General features: G+C 48.6%; 1 protein-coding gene across 1 annotated transcript in view; it reads left to right on the top strand.

Moving 5' to 3' along the window:
• The first annotated feature begins 264 nt into the window (after nucleotides 1-264).
• ATP6V1B2 (ATPase H+ transporting V1 subunit B2) overlaps nucleotides 265-22185 on the top strand; it is a 40003-nt gene continuing 18082 nt past the window's right edge. The window contains exons 1-3 of the mRNA XM_078861567.1: nucleotides 265-638; nucleotides 19460-19515; nucleotides 21960-22058. Coding sequence (XP_078717693.1) covers nucleotides 536-638; nucleotides 19460-19515; nucleotides 21960-22058 — 258 coding nt within the window. The 5' untranslated portion in view covers nucleotides 265-535. The remainder of the gene's footprint in view (nucleotides 639-19459; nucleotides 19516-21959; nucleotides 22059-22185) is intronic.

The raw sequence follows: 22185 nt of genomic DNA, 5'->3' as shown, positions 1-22185 counted from the left end.
CCCGACACGCAATCTGGTCTCCAGCAGCAGCAGCTGATTGCTATCTCTTGCTGCCAGTTTCACCCGGCCAGAGCGGTGGCTGAAGAGACGCGGCGGTGTTTATAGTTGTGAGCCAGGCGCGGGGCAATGTTTAACCCGTGTTTACTGCGCACATGACCGTCGGCTGATGGTGAGAGGGGAGTGGGGGTCGGGCTCACGGTTGCAACGAGTGGGTGGGCGAGCGAGCGAGTTCGCTGGCTAGGGCTCGAGGACTGGCTCAAGGTAGACGCGTCTGGTTTCGTGGCAGGTATATTAGGCAAGTCCGCACAGGTTAAAGATACACGCACTACACGCGACCCCCTTTTCCTTCTTCTTCTCGACGTCTCGTGGCCCCAGTCCAGTTCATTCACACCGCCACATTTCCTTTCTAACGCTTCATTGCGTCGGCGCGTCGCTGTTGTAGAGGTAACGTCGGCGCGCCGTTGGTCGTCTTCATCATCATCGTCGTCGTCATCGTCGTCATCGTCGTCGTCAGCAACGTGGTCGTGACTTCACCATGCCGGGCAAGCACGAAGCGAGGCTCGCGGGGAATGGAGCCGCCGCGGCCAGAGAGCACGTGCAGGCCGTGACGAGGAATTACATCTCGCAGCCCAGACTGAGTGAGTTCGCTGCGGTGGCGAGATGCAGTGGCGTAGCTAGGATATTTTGCGCCCGGGGGCGAACTATAAAATTGGCGCCCCCCCCGTTTAATCACATGCCAAAATGTAATTACATGACATGTCGGCTGTGTGTGGCGGGATATATAAACTTTTAGGTTGAGGTGTAGATGTGTGCAGTAGTTCCAGGCTGCCGCGCCCGCCGCAATAAGTTATAATGTAACGTTGTAAGCCTCATTTTGGCGCCCCTTTACCTTGGCGCCCGGGGACATATGTACCCCCCCTGCCCCCCCCTACCTACGCCTCTGGCGAGATGCTAACGACCTCACCTGGTATACACGCGGTCGCGGTGTTCGCTGTTCGACACTGACGCCTGTATATTTGGTGGATTTAGACACATGCCTGGCTGCTACATATGACCGCGTGAGAAAGTAACTTCGTTGGGCTATCATTTGCGGTCAGCCCACTTCTGAAAAATGGCTCAGTGGGCCTTACCTGGTAAGAACAATAGGTTTTGTTTAGTTAGCACCAGAGGTGTGGACTCGAGTCATGCGACTTGGACTCGAGTCAGACTCGAGTCATGATTTTGATGACTTCAGACTCGACTTGGACTTGCCTCATCTTTGACTCGACTTGACTCGGGACTCGAGAGCAAAGACTTGAGACTTACTTGTGACTTGCACAACAATGACTTTGTCCCACCTCAGAGGTGTGGACTCGAGTCATGCGACTTGGACTCGAGTCAGACTCGAGTCATGATTTTGATGACTTCAGACTCGACTTGGACTTGCCTCATCTTTGACTCGACTTGACTCGGGACTCGAGAGCAAAGACTTGAGACTTACTTGTGACTTGCATAACAATGACTTTGTCCCACCTCTGGTTAGCACTGTGCAATGTTATCTTGGTCAACGATGACTGAGAGTGGACGACTAATGGCCGAGCGTGACGACGACCCAACAGAGGGCACAGCGGCACGCGACTTGACTATGACGAAACAGCGATGAACGGGAGTCTGAATGAACGCGCAGACGAAGAGAAGCTGGTCGCAGTATTTGAGACCGCAGTCCATTGAGGAGGTTGACCAAACATTGTGTGTATGTACTGTACTGTGTCATACTGCTATTTAAAAATAATATACGCCTCGTATGGCTGGTGGCTGGGGCGACTCTGCACCCAAATAAAAACTCAATTCATCTTCTTGGTTCTTTCGGTAAAGTCACGTAGAAGGGAAGTAATAAAATAATAAAAATAAAACATAATAAAATAATACAATAATTCTCACAACGTAGCCGAAACGTCATGAGAATTATTTTATTATGTTTAATTTTTATTATTTTATTACTTCCCTTCTACGTGACTTTACCGAAAGAACCAAGAGGATGAATCCCTGCAGTCACGAAAGCTTTAAATCGAAAAAAACTCGATTGTTCGTGGCTTGCCGGCCGTTGCCACCGAACAGACTGGCTTAACGGGATTTCCCGTGTACGAGATAAGCGTTGAACTGAAACAGCGGAAGAAATTCGGATGACGAATAATAGCGCCACCAAAGAGGTGGGAGTGACGAAATACAGAAAACTGACCACGGTTAATTTTAAATTGCTCTAAGTTGACAATATGTTCACCTCGTAATGTAATTCTTTCACCGGAATATTTTTTTAATCGTCGAAAGTAAATAAAATAACGTATATCTTCGCATTTTGTTATTACGTTTAAAACAGATTACTTTTATTGCTCCGATTACAGGATTGTGAAAAGAGATTGAAAATGATAGCTGTCTCAAATTTGTTGTTGTTCTCTATTGATATAAAATAAATATTAATTGAGTAAACTGATTGGCTGACCAACCTGTGGACTGAAATGTCACAGAGGTCGGGGTTGACAATGACTTATTCAAATAAAAAAATACCAATCAAACAATTGTACGGGATGGGGCTTTGGTAAGGGCGTCACACGCACCACTGATGCCTTCCCGGGTTCGGGCCGAGGTGAGGGTTAAAGCTAGAGGTGATCTGATACCACTGCCGCAACAGGTACTCATTTTTAGAATGAGTCTCGGCGAGGCTCATGTTCAGCTCTGATATCACTCGCCACTGATGTTAGACGTGGCCAGGAATCGAACTCGGGTCAACGTGGTTGTAGCTGCTCTTTCCAAAAACAAAGCCACAAGTCAACGTATGATCTCTTTGCTAAGATTTAGTCATGCGGCTGCTGACATCTCAACTGATGGCCCCAAGCCAGTGGTGGAGATTTCACATTCCCATGCAAGAGATCATCTTCTTCGCACATCGTGGTACTGACCTCACACAAAGTGGTACCGATTTTATCGACCAATGACGCATTATTAGGCGAGTTGACCCTTGATCGGCGTTTGAACTCGCGACCTTCCAATTGTTGAGTCTGGCGTTCCAACCATTGTGCCACTGGACCAATTAAGAGAACCATGGCCAATTGCACGGTAATGGAATGACAGCACGTGACCCAGCCTAACCCATCACGAAACTTAACAGGACTCACCACTGGTATTCGCGCTTGTAGGGTCTCTTGTAGCTTTTACACACGAAAAAAAATGCGATATATAAAAGAGCCAATGTTATCCCCGTGTTTAATGCATATGTCTTCGCTATGCTCCGTTACTTATTCTAAAAGCACCCCAATACTGTACTGTAGAGTATAGTCGGTGTGCTTGTGTGTGCGTGCAATATGGAAAGGCGGTCGTGCAGTGGTTAGGCACCGTGCTTATTGTCCTGGTGACTTGAGTTTTAATTCCCGGCTATGGCTAACATCGGTGATGAGTGATATCCTGAATCGGCTCTGGCCCTGTGCCAGGCTTGACCAACCCACAACCGACCAGCGTGGTGAAGTATGGTCAAATAAAACCCCCATGGCCGGGGCAGCGTGGTGAGGGCTTCATCCAGCAGTGCACTGACCAAGGGCAGTAAATTATGATTTATTTTAGTGTGAAACAATGTTCAGCTTATTTATTACGTTTGTTTATGTGCACTGTAACTAGACTTCATACACTGGTTAACAGCATTCACTTTGTAAAATAGTTTACGTGAGATTAAAGGTTATACTGTACTTGAATAGCTGACTTAGGTATTTGCAAGTTTAATAAACTTACAAACACATTTCATTTTCAACCTATCAGCACTCCCTGGTGCTGTTAAAGCATGTATGGGTATTAATTATTAATGTGTATCATTTTATGGAACAGTCGGGTGGAGTGGTGGCGCAGTGATTAGCTCACTGCACTCGAACCCAGCTCAGTTCAATTTCTGGGCATGGCTGCTGTCAGTGGCGAGTGATAGCTGAACGGGTCCTGGGCCGTCTCTGCTTTCACTAACGCACACTGACCACCGTGGTGAAGTATGGTCAAATAACCCACACGACCGACATGGTGAGGGGAGGTCTTCATCCAATAGAGGATTAACAAAGCAATGAGATTATTTTTGTGTGTTCTACGTTTGTAAGCGTATTCAACGATTGTTTTGTCTGTTGCGTCTTGACATAGGGCTGTAATTATAATTCATATAATTAATTATTGTTAATCAGTCACCAGAAACATTTTTTTGTTGAAGTTGTCCTACACTGTATGCAAAAATGGGTGGTTTAAAATGTAATGTGTTGTTTTTACATCTTGAGTTAAGCCCACCCTTATAATATTAACAAGCGCAGTTCCCATATAAGCAACACGTCATTACACTCTACTTGTGGGGAAAAGGCAAAGGGCAACGTTTCACACAATCACACTCCTTCGAATATAAGCAGACCACCCAGCCTTGCCCCCGGTGGGGGTGTGCTTATATCCAGCTCACACGAGCACATCCAAAAAAATCGTGGATTTGTTTTTTGCTCTGGCTTTCTCTGGATGTAAATCTGCAACCACCGATGTGGCAGATCCGTGGGAGGGCGACGTAGTTGGGGGTAATCAACCCCCTTTGGTTAAGACCTCTGATCATTGGTATTGTATTGACATCTACTCGAGAAAATGCATGTAATATGCAATGTTTGACATTGCTGGATTGCCCCCCCCTCCCCTCCCACACTTTGAAGGCATTCCATGGTTTGTTCGGTGGGGTTATTGGTTGCTTGGGCCAGTTTTGCAGAGGATTGTGTAAATACATGCGAGAGGGATCCGGCCTCGTCTAGATCTGTTCTTCAGTCAAATGGGAAAAAAGCTGGTTTCAACCAAACCGTGCCGGGAGCTTCTCACTGCTGGCATCATCTACTCGTGGGTTAAAGGTCACATTTTCTGCAGAGAGTTACGTTTGACACGCAATAAAGCAACCTCTGTTCTATCTGCACGTCAAACATTTGTTTCAGTCCTGTAACTTTCCATAGAAATGTTAATCCAGCTTCATTTGCTTAAATAAGTAAATTCTAAAACTGGTATCAACATGTTAGGTCCCATCAGCAGAGTCAAGCTTATTCAACAAATACTGCTGGGTCACCTAATGGAGCTCTGTTCAACATAACAAGTAATGTGATCAAACCACTGAATACTTTGAGCATTGCCCTGGATCATTATGATCAACCATGTAAATAAATAGATGTCCGTTTGTCTCAGCACATAAACATCGTCCACAAGTATTATATTCCCTATGACTCTCAATAACAACACATGGAGAGCTTATTTTAAGAAATGTTTCAACTCTCCCTATGAAGCTCAAGATGCTTGCTGATGTATAGTATTGTCGCCTAGACGCACAGATGTATAATACTAATGGTAACAAGAAGCACGCCGACTTTTGACAAATCTACTGCTCGCAATGTGGCAGTCCTCTGTTAACCTTACAAACGGGCAATGTCACAATGACCTGTGGGCTCGCGTTCCTTTGTGAGGATGTACACCCAGAGTAAAGCCAGATAGTCCACCTCAGCTCTGCTTGCTAACCCGTTCTCTCACTTGCAATAGAACACAAAGAAGTAAGGCTCTGTATTCTTGGTTCTTTCGGTAAAGTCACGTAGAAGGGAAATAATAAAATATTGTTTTATATTTTTATTATTTCTTTCGGTAAAGTCACGTAGAAGGGAAATAATAAAATATTGTTTTATATTTTAATTGTTTCTTTCGGTAAAGTCACGTAGAAGGGAAATAATAAAATATTGTTTTATATTTGTATTATTTCTTTCGGTAAAGTCACGTAGAAGGGAAATAATAAAATATTGTTTTATATTTTAATTATTTCTTTCGGTAAAGTCACGTAGAAGGGAAATAATAAAATATTGTTTTATATTTTTATTATTTCTTTCGGTAAATTCACGTAGAAGGGAAATAATAAAATATTGTTTTATATTTTTATTATTTCCCTTCTACGTGACTTTACCGAAAGAACCAAGAATATGAATCCCTGCAGTCACGAAAGCTTTAAATCGAAAGTAAAGCTCTGTTGTTCATCTCCAAATTATGTAGCTTGTCATAGGTATGGCATGACACTTGAGCCACATCTTAGCTCATTATTATTATTTTTTTGTAAATAAATCACCAAATAAATGTCATCAATAAATAACATGTTATACTCTTTGGTTCTTTCGGTAGAGGCACGTACATAGAAAAATAAATAATAGATCACGACGTTTCGATCGCAACAACAAGCAATCGTCTTCAGGTGATAAATGGAAACAAGCCGCTGTGACGGGGCATTGTGTTGATCCGAGAGGGGGAGGGAGGGGAGGGAGGGGAGGGGCTGCCGTAACGGGCGAGAAGGTGGGGGTGAAATTCAAAGAGGGGGCAAGGTGAGAGAGAGAGAGACAAAAAAAGAAAAAAGATCAAACTTAGCAAACTTAGAAATGTCATGCAACTCAGAGAGTCGGCCACCACAACGGTTAACACTTTACCTGGTTGATCAACGTCCTTCCAAAGATTGCAAAAATTTGCATCCATCAATCCATCAATTGATGGATGCAAATTCAAGATTAAATAACATGTTACTTCAGCATGCTAACTAATTAACTAACTAACCGCATCCGATGCCAGTGCAGTGGATGTGATTGTGTAGTTGCCCACTTTCTGTCCACGGCGAGTTTAAGCCTCGACTTATCGTTTTGCTAGCAGTTGCCGCGATGGCGACATGTTGAATCTCTCGCATTGTATGCAGGAGTTCGTGGGTTCCATCCCGACCCTAACACCTGTTTGTTTGGAGTTTGTGTGTTCTCCTTGTGGTCATGTGGATTTTTCTCCCAGTCCCCTGGTTTTTCGGCTGCTCTAAATTTCCACATGATAAGCCACTTCGTTGGGCTATCAATTGTGGACAGGTCGCTTCTGAAAAAGAGATATATAATTCAGTGGGCCTTACCTGGTGAAATAAAACAAATACGGTCACCTGGAACACTCTTCCTGTTGATATTAGGAAGCCACTGCAGCAATGCACTTTAACAATTTGATTACAAACTCATTTCTTCAGACCTGCTTGTTTTGTGTTTAGTTTGTTGTCCATCCCCGACACTTCCGATTAACACGGTTGGCTATGTACGGTGCGAAAGAAGTTCAACATACATACATATTAGGGACGTGTCACTTCTGGGCTTGTTTTGATCACACCAGCATTGGCAGTGGCTCAAAGATAGACTTTGTTGAGTGGACGTGAGACGACATGGGGGGAGAGGATGAAAGAACGTGGTCTTGAAAAACACGCGAGCTGAAGGGTAGAAAAGTGGAAATGAGTACTGTCCTATTAGCGGATGCACTTCCAATAATACAAAGAAAATTAAGGAATGTCAAGTATTGGTGTGATAATTGGAATAACGAGGCGGTTACAATACATGAAACCGTTAATATGCAGGAGGATGATTCTAGATTTGAAGCTTTCGTGACTGCAAGGATTCATACTCTTAGTTCTTTCGGTAAAGTCACGTAGGTAAAAAATGAAATTAAAATTAATAAAAATAAAACAATAAAATCACGACGTTTCGGAGGCAACACAAGCTTCCGTCTTCAGGTGAAACTGTCACAGCAAAATATCTGTATCAAGTGAACTTCTCTGGGACTTCTCTTCACTTGATACAGATATTTTGCTGTGACAGTTTCACCTGAAGACGGAAGCTTGTGTTGCCTCCGAAACGTCGTGATTTTATTGTTTTATTTTTATTAATTTTAATTTCATTTTTTACCTACGTGACTTTACCGAAAGAACTAAGAGTATGCAGGAGGCTGGTATGGTGTTGCTCCATAGCAAATTATAGTGGAAAATGTCAAATTGATTTTTTAGATAAACAACAGCAAAAATTGCCATTCATGTGTCAGTTGTGTGTGGGCAAAATAGTAAATGCAAGCTACGTTAATAAATACACTTATCGTGCAGCTTACGTAATTGCCAATCAACTGGCGTTAAGTAATAATGATTCGTGTGGAGCGTGGCACAGCGGTTAGCGCACTGCACTATGAACCCTGGCAACTTGAGTTTGATTCATGGCCAAACATTAGTGGTGAGTGATACCTGAACTACTCCTGCCACTCCCCCCCCCCCCCACTTACCAACCGTCACTGAACAACATAGCGAAGTATGGCCAAATAGCCCCTATGACCAACGTGATTTTGGAAGGCCTTTATCCAGCAGTGGATTGACAAAGGGTCTTTTGTGATGGTCACTGTGAATAGCAATAGCACAATGCTTGCATCGTTCTGGTGTATACATACTGTGCGCAACAAGCTCACCACGTGTTTCTGGGAAACATTCGCTGATGCGAGTTAAATTCTAACTGATCGTGTTTTTTTTGTCATAATCACTAACTCATCGACTTGAAGATAAACCAGTGAATGGTAGGCCGTTCCAGCATTGTATACTCGTCATTCAATCGCTGGCAGTCAGGCAGTCGCCTCCTCATCACACATCTACCACTGCTACCCCATGGTTCTCGCGAACTTCACTCATTGATTGCTCCACCCACGTTGAGGACTCGGTCTGTCAGTTTCATCTCATCCACACCGTCTCCAACCAGGCTTCTCCTTTCTTTGCACTGCCGCAAATTCCCTCCCGTAATCTCTGCACCCAAAGTTGTCGTCATATTTCGTTCGATTCAAGAGACATCTTTCGCCCTAACCCACGGCAACTTTAACCGTTGCCGCTCGTTGCACGTCAATCGCCTCTTTTGGGCCTTCGGTTTTCCGCGCTCAGCAACCCTTACAAATCAACAAGCGTGCGTGTTCGCATTGGGCCACACACACACTGCGGTCGCGTTCAACTCCTGGCGCTGGTGTGACGGCACGGCTGAAGCCATTATTCGCGCCTTGTCAAGGGCAAGTCCTAACGGTCAGCCGTGCAATTTGAAAGCCCGCGGCGACTTGCGGTTCAACATAAATGGGGGGGGGGGGGGCGCTTGTTTGTCCCGTGCTCTGCAACTGACAGGGAGAAAAAAACGGACTCTTGTGTGTCTCCCTTCTGTTGTTGCTGTGTTAAGCCCATTAATGACTCCACTAACCCTTGAGCACTTCACGGCTGTTTTCACACTCCCGCAAGACCCAGGCAGTTTTGTCCGAGTGACCGGCTCCCAATTAACATCCCCAGACACAAAGGCTCGCGAGCTAAGAGTGGGTCGGGGTCATGTCAGGGCTGCCGCTCCCCCCCTCCTGCTACTCCTCACACCCCGCGATCCCCCCCCCCTCTCCAGCCGCCCCCCCCCCCTCGGTCCCACTCCCCCCCCCCCCCAAAGCCCCGCCCCCTACCAGTGCTCCTCTGCGCAGATTCCTGCAGCGTCTGGTGCAATGCTCATCATTTTCCACCACACTTTTGATTTCTCCTCCTCCTCCTCCCATCAACACGTTTATATATTTCTTTTAGCTTTGAAACAAGAACAATGAAATTGCTAACTTTTGTTAAATTAGCTCAATTGTCCATGTAACGCGTACGTTGTCGCAGCCGCTTGTAAACCCAAGTGTGGCTTTACGGCTTGCTGAGTATTCAGTCTTCAACCCCCGCATCGTACCGGCAGAAGCTTGAGAGATGGAATGACCAAGACACAGCCCAACCCGGAAACCCACACTTCGTGTGGTTGGCATCGACCCCGCTACAAGGGATACAAACATGGGCCCTCTGTCCAATGCTATTCCTCCCTCCCAGCTCTTCGTAAACCCAAGGTGCCTGGGCCTCTCTCGAGTCGGTGAGCCCTGGTGCAGTGGCACCACCTGTACACGTGGAAGCGACGCTCACTGCTTGCAGTGAGGATGCCGCGGCTAAAATCACGAGGCGCGATAAACACAAAGCAGCTTTCATGCCAGGATTCAAAGGTCGGCCGGGTCCTGTGCTCTCCTTTAATATTTTTTTCTGCAATGGCGATGCATTTCTCTCGCGCTTTATGGATTTATTACTGGTTAGGAGCCCTGCGGGAGTTATATTTTTACCGAACGTCACACGCCGTGAGCTCATCTCACCGAGATCGTTGCTCGCTTTGAAGTTGAGAAACTTTGTATTACCATGAGTGAGCCTTCTTCTGGAGCTGATGGCCAAGTTGTAGCACTTTGTGCTGCGACAGCAGCTATGTTGTAATTACAGATGCGAGAGCATCAGCACTTGTTTTACCACACGTGGCTTCTTTGTTAAGTAGGATTTCACGTCGTTTTGACCGTTTCATTCGTTACATTCAAGCGCTAGAGCTCTGAAATCGCATGGTCGACTAGAGGGAGCTGTCGGAGAGTCCCCTATGGAAGGTGCCCTCCCCCCCCAACCCCCCCACTTGACGGTATGTTGGCCCACTCTTCCACGCTGACCAGCCGTCTCGGAAGAGGTCGGCACCACCACACGTGACCTGCCGATTGAAAAACTGTTGTGCACCCGCTTACACTGCCGGATGGACAGACGCGAGGATGGCGTTTTAAGAAACTTGCCGATCGTTTCAACTGCAGCGGCCGGGAGATGCATCTGGCAGCCCTCTGGATTGCAAGTCCAGCGTGTTACACCGTTACCCCACAGGGGTTGCGCCGAATGGAGCAAAGACCTCCGGCCATGCGTAAGCTGGGATTTACGTCGTCGTGTTTGGTGGAAGCTCCGCGTGATGTTCAGCAACGTTTGGCCTGTGAAGCAAGCGTGTGCGTCTTTGTGGCTTTGTTTACAGTTTTAATCAAATAATTTGTCTTACAAAGAATTGCAACTAACGCATTTTTTTCGCGGTTCTTCCCAAAAACGAGGCCCCTTACCTGTCACCGTTTGCTAATTCCGCTACTTACCGGCGTGGCGAAACTACACGACACAGTTGTCTGTACACAAAGGCAAGGCAGCCTCACAAGCCCAGGCCGCCGGTGAAATGACAGCGCAACGCCACAGATGCGTTCGGCCCCCTTCATCGTGGTCGCTGTCAAAACGCAATTAGAGCTGTCATGTCCCAAAGTGGAGCAATTTTACAAGCGGCAGATTCCTTCTGGCTCTCTCGAATACTTTACTACCGTTCATTTTTTTTTTGTTAGCCTCCGCGTTTATATCTAACAACAAAAAAATGATTTTATTCCACTCAAGGGCAACTTGGCAGGAGTTGCGGATGATGGGTTAAATTTTTGCGGCGTGATTGTCAGCGACGTGAACGCGGCTGGCGAGCGTCACGCGTTAAACCGCGGCGTTCATTTGCCCGGAGCCGCGAATATTGTTTGAACGCCGCTAAAAGGGAAGCTGGCCTTCTGACCACAAACGTTGCAACGATTTATCGAGTGGCCAATCAAGCGCGGCGCGCCGTAACGTTATCGGCGCTAAGCGTTTCACATTACGCGGGAGGGCGACGTTGCCGTAATGACAGTTTTAAATTGGTAGAAGCGAACGCATTGAGTCATCATCCAAACAGAACTCCGCGTGTGAAAGACTGTTGATGGTGGGAAGGTAGGGCTTGGGGTTCGGGTGAGAGAGATGTGGTGAGAGGGGGGGGAGAAGGAGTCTGGGGTGCGTGGGTAGATGGGTGAGTGGGGTGCGAGTTAGAGCAGAGAAGTATTGCTAAGTATGCCTGCTAACAAAAGACGTGTTCTCAACCTTTTTTTTCCTCTCTCTCTAATCATCACCTTGGTTTCACTTTTCAGATGATTGCAGCGCGCAGAGATTGCGAGAGATTTGCAGCAGCTGGTCCCCATGAGTAGTCGTGAGTGCGGAGAGCACATCCCTGCTGCATGCGAGTGAGCCATTTCCGCTCGCAAGAATAAAAGAAATCCTGCGAGTTGCAATTTTGGGATTGAGAAGGAGATGAGAGGGGCGGTGGTGCGGGGGGGGTAAAGGGTGGTCCGGGGGGGAGGGGCGAGAAATAATTAATGAAATACAACGTGAAAAACACACAATCCCCTGCTCGTGATTGGCCCTTTCACGGCTTTGGGAAGCGAAATGCGTGCGCAGAGACCACTACTTTCTCACGCTTGAATGAGCCATTTCGTCCCCCTTCTACAACACCACCACTACCACCTCCTCCTCTATCACCACCGCCTCCTCCTCCTCATCCTCCTCATTCTTCTTCTTAACCCCCCCCCCCCCCCCGTGGGGCGCTCTCGATTTTCAGCCCCGGCCCCGCCGTCCCCCACAAAGGGGCACCGAGCTTGTTAGCGGAGCGTCCGGGGACGCAGGTGTGCGGGAACTGCACGGGAATGCTGCCTCCGCCGTTGCCCTCCGCGCCGCTGGGGGCCTCCTCCTCCGGAGCGGGCGGCCCTCCGCGCTGCACCGGGGCCGCCCTAATTAGTCGAACGGTGACCGCTCCCCGCCACGCTTTAGAGCCGCCTGTCGGGCCCGCTCTGCTCCGTCGCGGGCCGCGCTTTGATGCCCCGCGCGGCGATTGACACGTCGCACAATGGGCAGCGGTGGTGGTGGTGGGGGTAGAGGGCAGGCTCGCCGCGCCGAGCACAATGGGCCTGCCCTCACCCTCGCTTGCTGCCCCCCCCACCACCACCACCAACCCCCCCCCACCATCTCGCACCCCACCCACCACCCCATGACGCCCCCCACCACAACCTTTGGTGCGCGCAGCTGCGAGCACAGAGGGGATGGTGGCAAGATTAGCGAGAATTAATTGCAGCAATAAGGGCAAATTGCCTGTTATGCCATCTCAAGGTTCATTTGTTTCCTGCCTTAATTAACGCCCCCTGAGAGGGAGCGTTCCCTTGGTGGGGATGAGGTAGGGAGGAAGGGAGGGGGGGAGGAGGGAGGAGGGGGGGGAGGAGGGGGGGGAGGAGGGGGGGCTGTGCCTCCCACGCCCCCAGACTGTGTACGCCAGAGGGTTCTCGCTACCTGTCACCGTAACGGGGCATGCGTGTGCACCATGGGGCAGAGAGGCTACCCGCGGAGTTTTGTTCGAGAGCTGGCTACGCAGCGGTATTCGTTCAACTAGTCTCGCTCTGCTGATGAGACCCCCGGAGGCCAAAACCGCTCCATAGTTTGCACATTTAAATTAATGCTTGCTGGATAAAATAAGCCATGCGGCCGAATGACTGGGGGTTTTTTTTGTGGAGAGACAGATGTTTTTTTTTACGAATGAAATGTGTTTGGTTTGTAATATATAACAAACAAAAAACCTTCCGGTCTCAATGGATCCATTCGAATAATTTTGTCTTTTTTTTACAAAGTTTATACCCAACTGTGCGACTGATGTTTTGTCATTAGATGAAGAATCCATTCTAATCGCTCGCAGGCAGAGCATTGCAACCCTCTGTGTTAAAGAATGGCCAATAGAAGTGGATATCACAGAACACCTTCTGAGATCCCTTCAAAGTGACCTCTAGTCCACACAGTAGGGGGCATTTCATTGGCCTCTGATGTGTTTGGTTTTAAATATTGTCAATCTTTCTTTGTCTATAATAAGTGCTTCTACAGTGGCATTTGAATGGAAACAAAAGTTCATATTTTCTCCGCGTGTTGGTGGTGAGATTAATTTTAATTCTTAAAAATTGAGTGTATTAATTATATTTTGCATATCCACACAAATTATTTTTTTGTTAAATATAATATTGACCTTTGCTCAGGTTTGGGTCAACCTTTTGCTACATTCTGCAATCGTTTATTAAGAGCCATGTTACTCGATTATTTTATTAAATAATAGAGGTATAACAATTAACTTCCTGATGGTTCTAATAGTTGTTGTAATTTAGCCAGGATTAGATTTTTTTTGCGGGGAATGTAGCAGCCACTGGTGGGGCAACAAAGAATCAGGAGAACCCATCACCTACAGCGTGTATGAATCGAATATAATCGATTCTTACACTCGTAATTCAATGTATGTATCTATCTATCGTGACTGCAAGAATCAGTGTTAATTGATGCATAATTACGCCTCTATTAAATATACAACAGACACAGTTGTGTCTGTCGCTGCAGCATGTGCACACAGTAGGTTAGCATATATATACTGTCAGCACTGTAAGTTCACCGTTTTGGCACTCGTATTACATCTCCGGGCACTGTTCGGTGGGGCACAGCATATTGGAGTGAACATTAACCCGAAGTTTTGTGGGCTTTGAACAGTTTTGCACCTGGAAGCCTCAGCTGCATTTTGTGAACACGCCCGGTGTCTATCCACTCCTGTAGGAAGGCCTCCACAATGGTTTTTGGTCCTGCGGGTTTATTGTCCATACTTCACCACGCTGGTCATGGTTAAGTTGGTGAAGGGGTGGGGGGGGTGAGAAGGGGGGGGTGCGTGGCCATGGCCGGAAATCAAACCCAAGTTGTTGGGCTCAGTGCAATGCGTCAATCGCTGCGTCACCACTCGACAACATATACATGAGGCTTCCCTTACCTAATGATGCATCAATATTTATAAATGATATCATAGTCAGAGTACATGTACTATTCGTTGTCATAATAAGTGGCGTTGGAAAGACTAAGCATTATTATGCAACGATGTTTTGCTCACCACGTAAGTCAATCGAGTTGCAAAAATGTGCGGCGAAACAGACAGTGGGGTGAAGTGCAAAATTTCACGGTGAGCGTTGAAAGCCGATTGTCTGGCTGATTGCGCAAGTGCCGTTAGTGAGCACTTCATTAAAGCCAGAAATGTGAGCAACCACCCCGAAACCTCCGACAAGCTTGGCTGCCTCAACTCCCCCGCACCAGAAATCTCCAGCCGCGTCGTTAAAAACACACCGGACGCAGTCTGCTCCAGCCATGGGCGAATCGAGCACGTGGCCAACCGCCTCTAGACAAGCACACAGCGAGCACGCCACCACAGCCATCGCCAGCACTGCTACTTAAACCACCACCACCACAATTGTTAACAAAGACAAAGATTTCGATTAAAAGCTTTCGTGACTGCAGGGATTCATCTTCTTGGTTCCTTCGGTAAAGTCACGTAGAATGGAAATAATAAAATAATAATAAAACATAATAAAATAATTCTCACGACGTTTCGGCCACAACGCAAGCAGCCGTCCTCAGGTGAAAACAGGTATGTCGGAAAGATGAAAGACAAAGATCCCCCCCCCCCCGTATAGCCTTAACAGACTGTTGAGGCAAGTGCTGTTAGCGAGTAGCACCTAGAATGCCTGGCATAGCTCACGAGAGGGTGGGTGGCCAGCACCATGCCGAACCGCTTTTGTCTCCCCAGTAGCGATGTTTACACGGCGCACGAGGTATTTATTTGAGGCTGAGTCGACCTAGGGGAGGCCCTGGACCAGTTCAAATATTCGTGGCTGGTGTTGGCCGTGAGTGGGAATCGAACTCGGGCCGTCGGGTTAGTAGCACAGTGCACCAACCGCTACACTTCCTTTCTCCACACTGATGTTACCACAATGATGTTACCACACTGATGTTACCACCGCAACCATCACCAACATTGTCACAATTGTCACCACCAGCACTGCCACAACCACATCACCACCACACCGATCATTACCACGCTTACTGCTGCACCTCCAACAACATCGCCAACTTTACCGCTAGGACCATGGCCCTCGCAAATGACACTTGTTCCGCTGATGAAATCACCCCCCCACCCCCCCGTTACATACGCCTTGCCTTCACAGGCCGTCTTGCTACCAGGGGCGTCCCTGTGGAAAGATGTTATTTCCCTCGAATGGTAGGACGCAGGAGGTCATGGGTTCGATCCCGACCTTGACGCCTGTTCATTTTAAGTTTGCGTGCTCTCTCTCCCCCGCAGGGGTCGTGTGGTTTGTTCTCCGGTCCCTCCGGTTTTACCCTCCACATTTAGAAGCTCACATTTATATGATTTGCCTGCGACTATAAATTCCCACGTATGGTATAAGCCGCTTCGATGAGTTATCATGTGTCGCCACGTCACCTCTGATAAAAAGCTAATAGCACGGCGGGCTTTACCTGTTAAATATAGTTTAGTTTTAGTTGAGTACTACACATGTCTGGCGTACTGCCACGATTGGTCTCCCTTGTTTTGTATAAACGAGACAGAAGTCCAGGCCGTGCTTTGACAACACAGTGGCAGGGCGCGCATTCAACACCAGCACTGCAGAGGACTTCATTCAGGATCCCGCTTGTCAAAAAGCCATCCCACTCCAGTTTGGCCACAGCCTCCACCGGTTTGGACTTGGGTTGGTGCTCGATGCTAACAAATAACCTTGAGGCTAGTGTTGCGGTTTATAGAGAGACTCGTTCAGACGAGAAACCTGCATTGCCGAACTGCTGGATTTTTAAAGTAGAGTTTTTATGTTTTTATTTGTTTTAGAAAAAGCAGCCATCTGATGTGTTTGCGTGTTATAGCTCAGTGTTGTTCGTAATTTGCGTCACTGGCAAAAATGGCCTCCACTGCAGGGAGCTGTAAAGAGCCCCTCTGAGAAAGCTGAGCAAAACAGAACACACATTCTATTGTGAAAACACAACACGGAAAACACTACTAATTTAAAAAAATCAGGAATACATTTTAATCGGGACAATCTTAAGATTGTCAAACTTAAACACCGTCCTGCGCGCTTACAATATCTTTAAACGTGGGTAGTTCACCAGAACAAAGGACAAATTATCCCATATTGCACATTTATTTGATTCACTTTGTATAAACGGCGCACGTGTGTCCCGCGAACTGATGCGCTTTAAGAGTAAATATCGCTATTGTCGAACAATCCCAGGAAGCGATTGACGTCCATAGACGATTGCTTCACGACAAACGAAACGTGCGGATCTTGTAGACAGAGCAGCAGTGAACACAAAAGGCCATTTAAACTTTGACAGAATAACGACCTATCTGTTTGTGTTTTCAATAACTGCCGTAACAAGTACTCGGTTCTAAGTGGTTCACTGATCAGAATGCCACGGGATTTTACTGCTTGCAGCGATGCCAATTGAGCCATCGTTTTAAATAACTAATAACCACTAAATTCGTATTTTCAATGGGTGGGGCAGAGGTGCCTGCTTAATTGGCGATGCTCTGCCTATAGAATTGGGTATATCGCGACCCCGAGAGTGAAGGAAAAACAAGAAAAAACTGCAGAACGCGGTTAACCCCATTTCTTTTCGACACAGGGGCCAAACCCACGATTGTCGCTCACAGCGTTCATAATCGCCTTTGTGGTGGCAGGCCACTTACACAGCTGTCCCCGCCTCATCTTCGCGCCGGTCGGCGGCGGCGGCTGGTGGCGTTAGCAGTGTCAATATTTGTTTTCAGAAAGTTCTCCAGAGCGATGGGTCCTCCCGACCCACCACCACCACCCCCCCTCCCTCCTCCTTCTATATTCTTCTTCTTGTCGTTACACAAGGAGCGCGAGCCGCGGAGTGCTTGTGTGTCCTTCAGGCGGACCGGCTTAAAGGAGCATGACACGGACAAATCCTTTTAGTCGCGGGCGTTAGTAGAAGAAGAAGGAGGAGAAGGAGGAGGAAAAAGAATCCCATGCAGTCCCCGTTTGGCGTGACCCCCCACCGGCGACACAATGGGATGCGGGGGCGTTTTCTCGGCGAATCTGACTAATTGTGCGTCAGTGGCAGGTCCCACGGCCCGGCTGCTGAATGCATCTTGTTGCGAGCGCAATGTGGAGTCGGGGGCTGGCTAATCCTTTAAATGCTCCTCGGCTCCCCCTGAGAGGGGTATTCTTTAGCAGGGCTACGGGTGAGACTGACACCGACCTCATTATCTTCTCCCCCATTGCCCTCCGTGTTGTCCTGGCCTCGTTTGCTAATTGATTTGATAATTTGCTTGCGGTGGCGGACGGGGACATGGTGCGGGGGGGGGGTGTCGTGTGGGCGTGAGGGGAGCGCGTAGGTGGGAGGGTTGGGATGTCGGGGTAGGGTGGTTGACGAGTTGGGGGGGGGCGGTGTGGGGGGGGGCTCGGGAACGTCTCGCGGAGTACGGGAGTTGTAAAAAAAAACGCCCTAAACTATTGCAGAGGGCAAGGGGGGATGGCCATTGAGCATTGACCATGCCGAGCTGTTGCGGTTCTGGATCGGAATTCCACGCTCGGCTAAAGGGGAGCGATTGTGACGGTAAAACAAAAATGGGGGTGTCTTTTGTTCACGGCTCCTGTGAATGTGTGGTCCGGCCCACACATGAGCTGCTCGCAAGCGGAGCTGGAGGGGGTGGAGCTGTTTGGCTTGTGGCTAATTACTTACCAGATGGATGGGGTTTTCAGCGCAGGAGGGTGTTTACTTCCTGTGTGTTTTCCTTGCCTTTCAGGCCTCTTTGTCACTCAGATCATTGTGGATTTTCTGAATGGGAGTTACCACTGGGAACGGGGCTGAAAGGGAGCGGCTAATTCCCGAAGGCGAGATTACGAATTCGCCTCCTCTCCGCCACCTCGCGCCTGCCGAGTTGACCACACGCGAACCGCCGAGCGGCCGCTCGTTATTCGACCGCTCCCTCTTATCGGCCTAATCGCTTCCGATGGTCTTGGAGATTCCGCGCTTGAGCCGCGCAGGTTGAGTGAGGGCGTCGACGGCTACGACGACGACGTCGACAATGCCGGCGGATTTGGACGCCCGCGAAATGTGCCCGAGTGGTTGGTGACGATGGCCCCGTGGTCGTGCGGAGAGGTGGGACGTCCTCCTTCGGAGCCGTCGTCCGGCGGGCGGGCGGGCGGGCGGCCGATGGGATGAAAGAACGATGCCTCTTGCCACGCCGTGGAAGCTTTGGCACCACCGCAAATTGTGTTGAGCACTTTAATGCGATTGAGCCAAACAACGACGAGCCACAAAGTGCGTGAGCGTGCATGCGAATGCGCGGTCATGAATATGATTAGGCCAAACAAAATCAGCAACGCACCGTGCAATGTTGAATGTGCAGCCAATGCGGGAATAGTTAATGGATTAATTAAGCAACGGGCGCATATTCTCATGCTAATCGGATTTTTTGTTGTTTTATTGGGCTGTTGTTGAAATTATCCCGTCACCTGCTTAAGAGGTCGCTCTGTCGCCAACGGCGAGCGGATATCGTTGCCGCCGCACGAGCGTCGCGATCGCGGACACGCTGCTCGAAAAAAAGAAAAACTTCGAAAATTAAGTCCGGGCGAGCAGAAGTCACAGCCACTGACATTTATAAGGAAACATTGATTTTTTATGACTGCTCTTCAGCCAAGCAGCACAGCTTCAAACATCACATCTCACGGCCCCTGTGTCAAATGCATTGATCGTCACAGCTGGTGGGGGGGGGGGGGTTGCTGATTAGGATTAGAACTTGAAGTTGTTTAATTGAATTTCTCCGCCTCAGCAGGTTCTGGCCCGGACTAAGTGGGAAGTGTGCAAGGCACCTTAGCGGGAGATGCCGAGGCCTCTGCAGATGTGCTTTCCCCCAATTTGCTCTGAGCAGCTGGGCACTTGGTGACCTTTGACAGAAGCGGCGCGCCACACTTGTCGTGTGCAATACGCGTCACGCGCGGCACTGCCCCCACCACGAGTACCCTGCAGTACTACATTAACCTTTCTCACTGCCCTCCTTGTGTTTCCTCCCCCCTCCCCCACCCCACACATACACACCCGTAGCGTACAAGACGGTGTCAGGAGTCAACGGCCCTCTGGTGATTCTGGACCAAGTGAAGGTATTACTACAACAACAACAACAACGCATTTTTTTGTTGTTGCTTTGGCTGATATTTTTTTTCCGTGGGACTTATAGCCACACTCTCCTCCTCCTGGTTTTCAGGTGCAGCTGACGTAGCTTAAGCTCTCCCCAATTTGTCACTTACGGAATTGCTTTAATTATCTACGGCCCAGGGCTTAATTTTTCGCCGAACGTTTTCCGGGTCGCTTGGTAGAGTGGGGCTGGTGGCGCGTGACGAGTAGCCACAGCCGTGGCGAGAGGTATGGTGGATGTGGTGTGCAGGCTGCGAACATATTTTCCGGGTGAGCGATCTGGGCAAACTTGGCTCAATTTTGGAATGATTATGTCCTGCGTACAGCTCCTGTCTGTGCAGAAGATATCATCATCCATAAAAGCAGAATGGAGAGTTTGTGTCTCGACGAGCTGATTAAAGGGAAACATTGTCTGAGTTAAAACAAGGATAACGAGCGATGGAAGGACCTAAGCTTACATCTTCGAGTTTGTGAAATCAGTCAGGTGATGATTTCACGGTAACCATGTATGTTTAACTTCTTTCGAATCATATGTAGCCAACCATTCTAATCGGAGGTGTGGCGAAAGAACAATAAAACCCTGATGCTGATGTTAGGAAAAAACAAGGGTGCGTGACCAGGACACATCACTGGAAGGGAAAATGGCCGGCGGGTTAAGGCTAATGTCGGAATGTCAGCCAAAGAAGAGCACGTGACCTGCCACAGAGATGGAGCCACGAAATCATCTTGTGTGCAGGTGCGAGACGAACTGCCATGCGGGACCGTGAATACTCGGGGAGGCCTTAATCCAGCAGTGGATTGATCACGACTGATGATGATGATGCTGACGATGGCCGTCGAAGGGGCACAGTCGTAGTCTCGAGCGGCCTACACCTTAGGATGCGTTCATTCAAACTTATTGACAAAGCACGTGTATAGTAGAACATTTACACCGACTGTGTTTTTGTGTGGCCCAGCGCTGCGTGTCGGCATGCCATTGGTTATTTTCTCATGGTAAGAGTGCACGGATGGAGTACCTCCTGTAGCAACAAGTCTACGTTGCTAATGGGTGGGAAGGCCTTCATCCAGCAGCGGATTGACAAAGTGCTTTAAATAATAATAATGATGACTATTGTTGTTATTATAATATCAACCAAACAATTTCACCCAAGTAGCGTTGTCACTAAATACACCAAGCAATTGCAGACATTTAATGTAAAGTCTGGTGTTTACACGATGTGGCATGTTATGCAAATTGGGTGACATTTGCTTGGATAGTCTGGAACTGACGAGACAGAAAATGGCAAAAGTTACGACTGGCGCTGAGATTGTCGGATTTTTCTCATTTCCCATCACTCTTGCTCATACGTGTGCCACCTCTGAGGTAGAAAAAAAAATTCCCCAGAAGATATCGTGAAAATAAGAATATCTCGCATTGAGCGGACGAAGCGAGCACCACGAGTTAACCCCTCGTCTCGCGTGGCGTATTGTTACTCAGCTGACGCAAGCCGACTCTTGTCGTGTCCTGGGAAGACTTGAACAACGGGGACCGTCCTGGGTAAACCAGCACAGGTGGCAACCCCCGGTTACCCGAGTCGAGCGAGAATCCATGCTTGTGGCGGGCACACGGAGAGCACCGCGTCACTTCACGATGAGAACCTGATGGCATTACGTCACTCCCTCGCGAGGAGAGTAGCCAAAAAACGATGACGTCAGCAGCAAATCGTGGCACCTTTTTGATGCAGGAAAAAGTGGCCTGGATCTCCCTTTGGGACGTCCCATTGATGTTTGGGACCGCCGCGCGTCAGGGACGCTGGGCTATGTTGTCAGCAGGGGGGCGGCGAGGAAAAATCCATCGTTGTACCGTACTGTTATGTGCTCCCCGCGTCTACGCTCCCGCGGCTTCGCCAAGCCGCACTCGGTGACCAGCGTGGAGAAGCACGGTCAAGTGACCTGCACCGCACACTCGCAGAAGTCTGGTGTGGGGAGGCCGTCATCCAGCAGTGGATTGACATGAACATCATTAGCTCTCAACCATGTTCGTGTTGCGGGCCCCCCACCCCCAACCCCCCAATCAACACCACTGCTTCCCGTGCTGCTCCCAGCCTCAGAAACGCGACGAATGTCACCTGAGGCCACAATACAAAGAGGGGTCTCACTTTTCCACGCCTCTAAGTAACGCAGTGTTCATAAAACATTTGATTCTCGTTGTGTTGTAGTGTGTTTTGCACCAGTGAGGCACTTGTGTTACGCTGCGTATCAGTGTGTTTTGTCACTGCAACACGGCACCGACATTCAACATTTCTCCTGCACAGTATCCATGCCGCAGCCTGCGCCTTACCGCCCCTCCCCCCACCGGTCCCCCTCCCGCCCATCCGATCCGATCCGAGATAAGATAAGAGAGCCTTTGTGTTTCTGCTGCTTCTCTTAGTTTCCCAAATATGCGGAGATCGTGCATCTGACGCTTCCGGATGGCGTGAGGCGCAGTGGCCAGGTGCTAGAGGTGAGCGGCTCCAAGGCCGTCGTCCAGGTGAGATCTTCTGCCCCCTGCCCCATCGTCACTGTCGTCACAATCATCGTCATCACCACCCACGTCACAATCATTATCATCACAATTACCATCCTCTTACTCTTAGTTCTTTCGGTAAAGTCACGTA

The sequence above is a fragment of the Lampetra fluviatilis genome, chromosome 12, assembly GCF_964198595.1.
Source record: "Lampetra fluviatilis chromosome 12, kcLamFluv1.1, whole genome shotgun sequence".
Classification (NCBI taxonomy): Eukaryota; Metazoa; Chordata; class Hyperoartia; order Petromyzontiformes; family Petromyzontidae; genus Lampetra; species Lampetra fluviatilis.
Note: the sequence above shows the minus strand (reverse complement) of the source record. Positions and strands in the feature narration are given on the sequence as shown.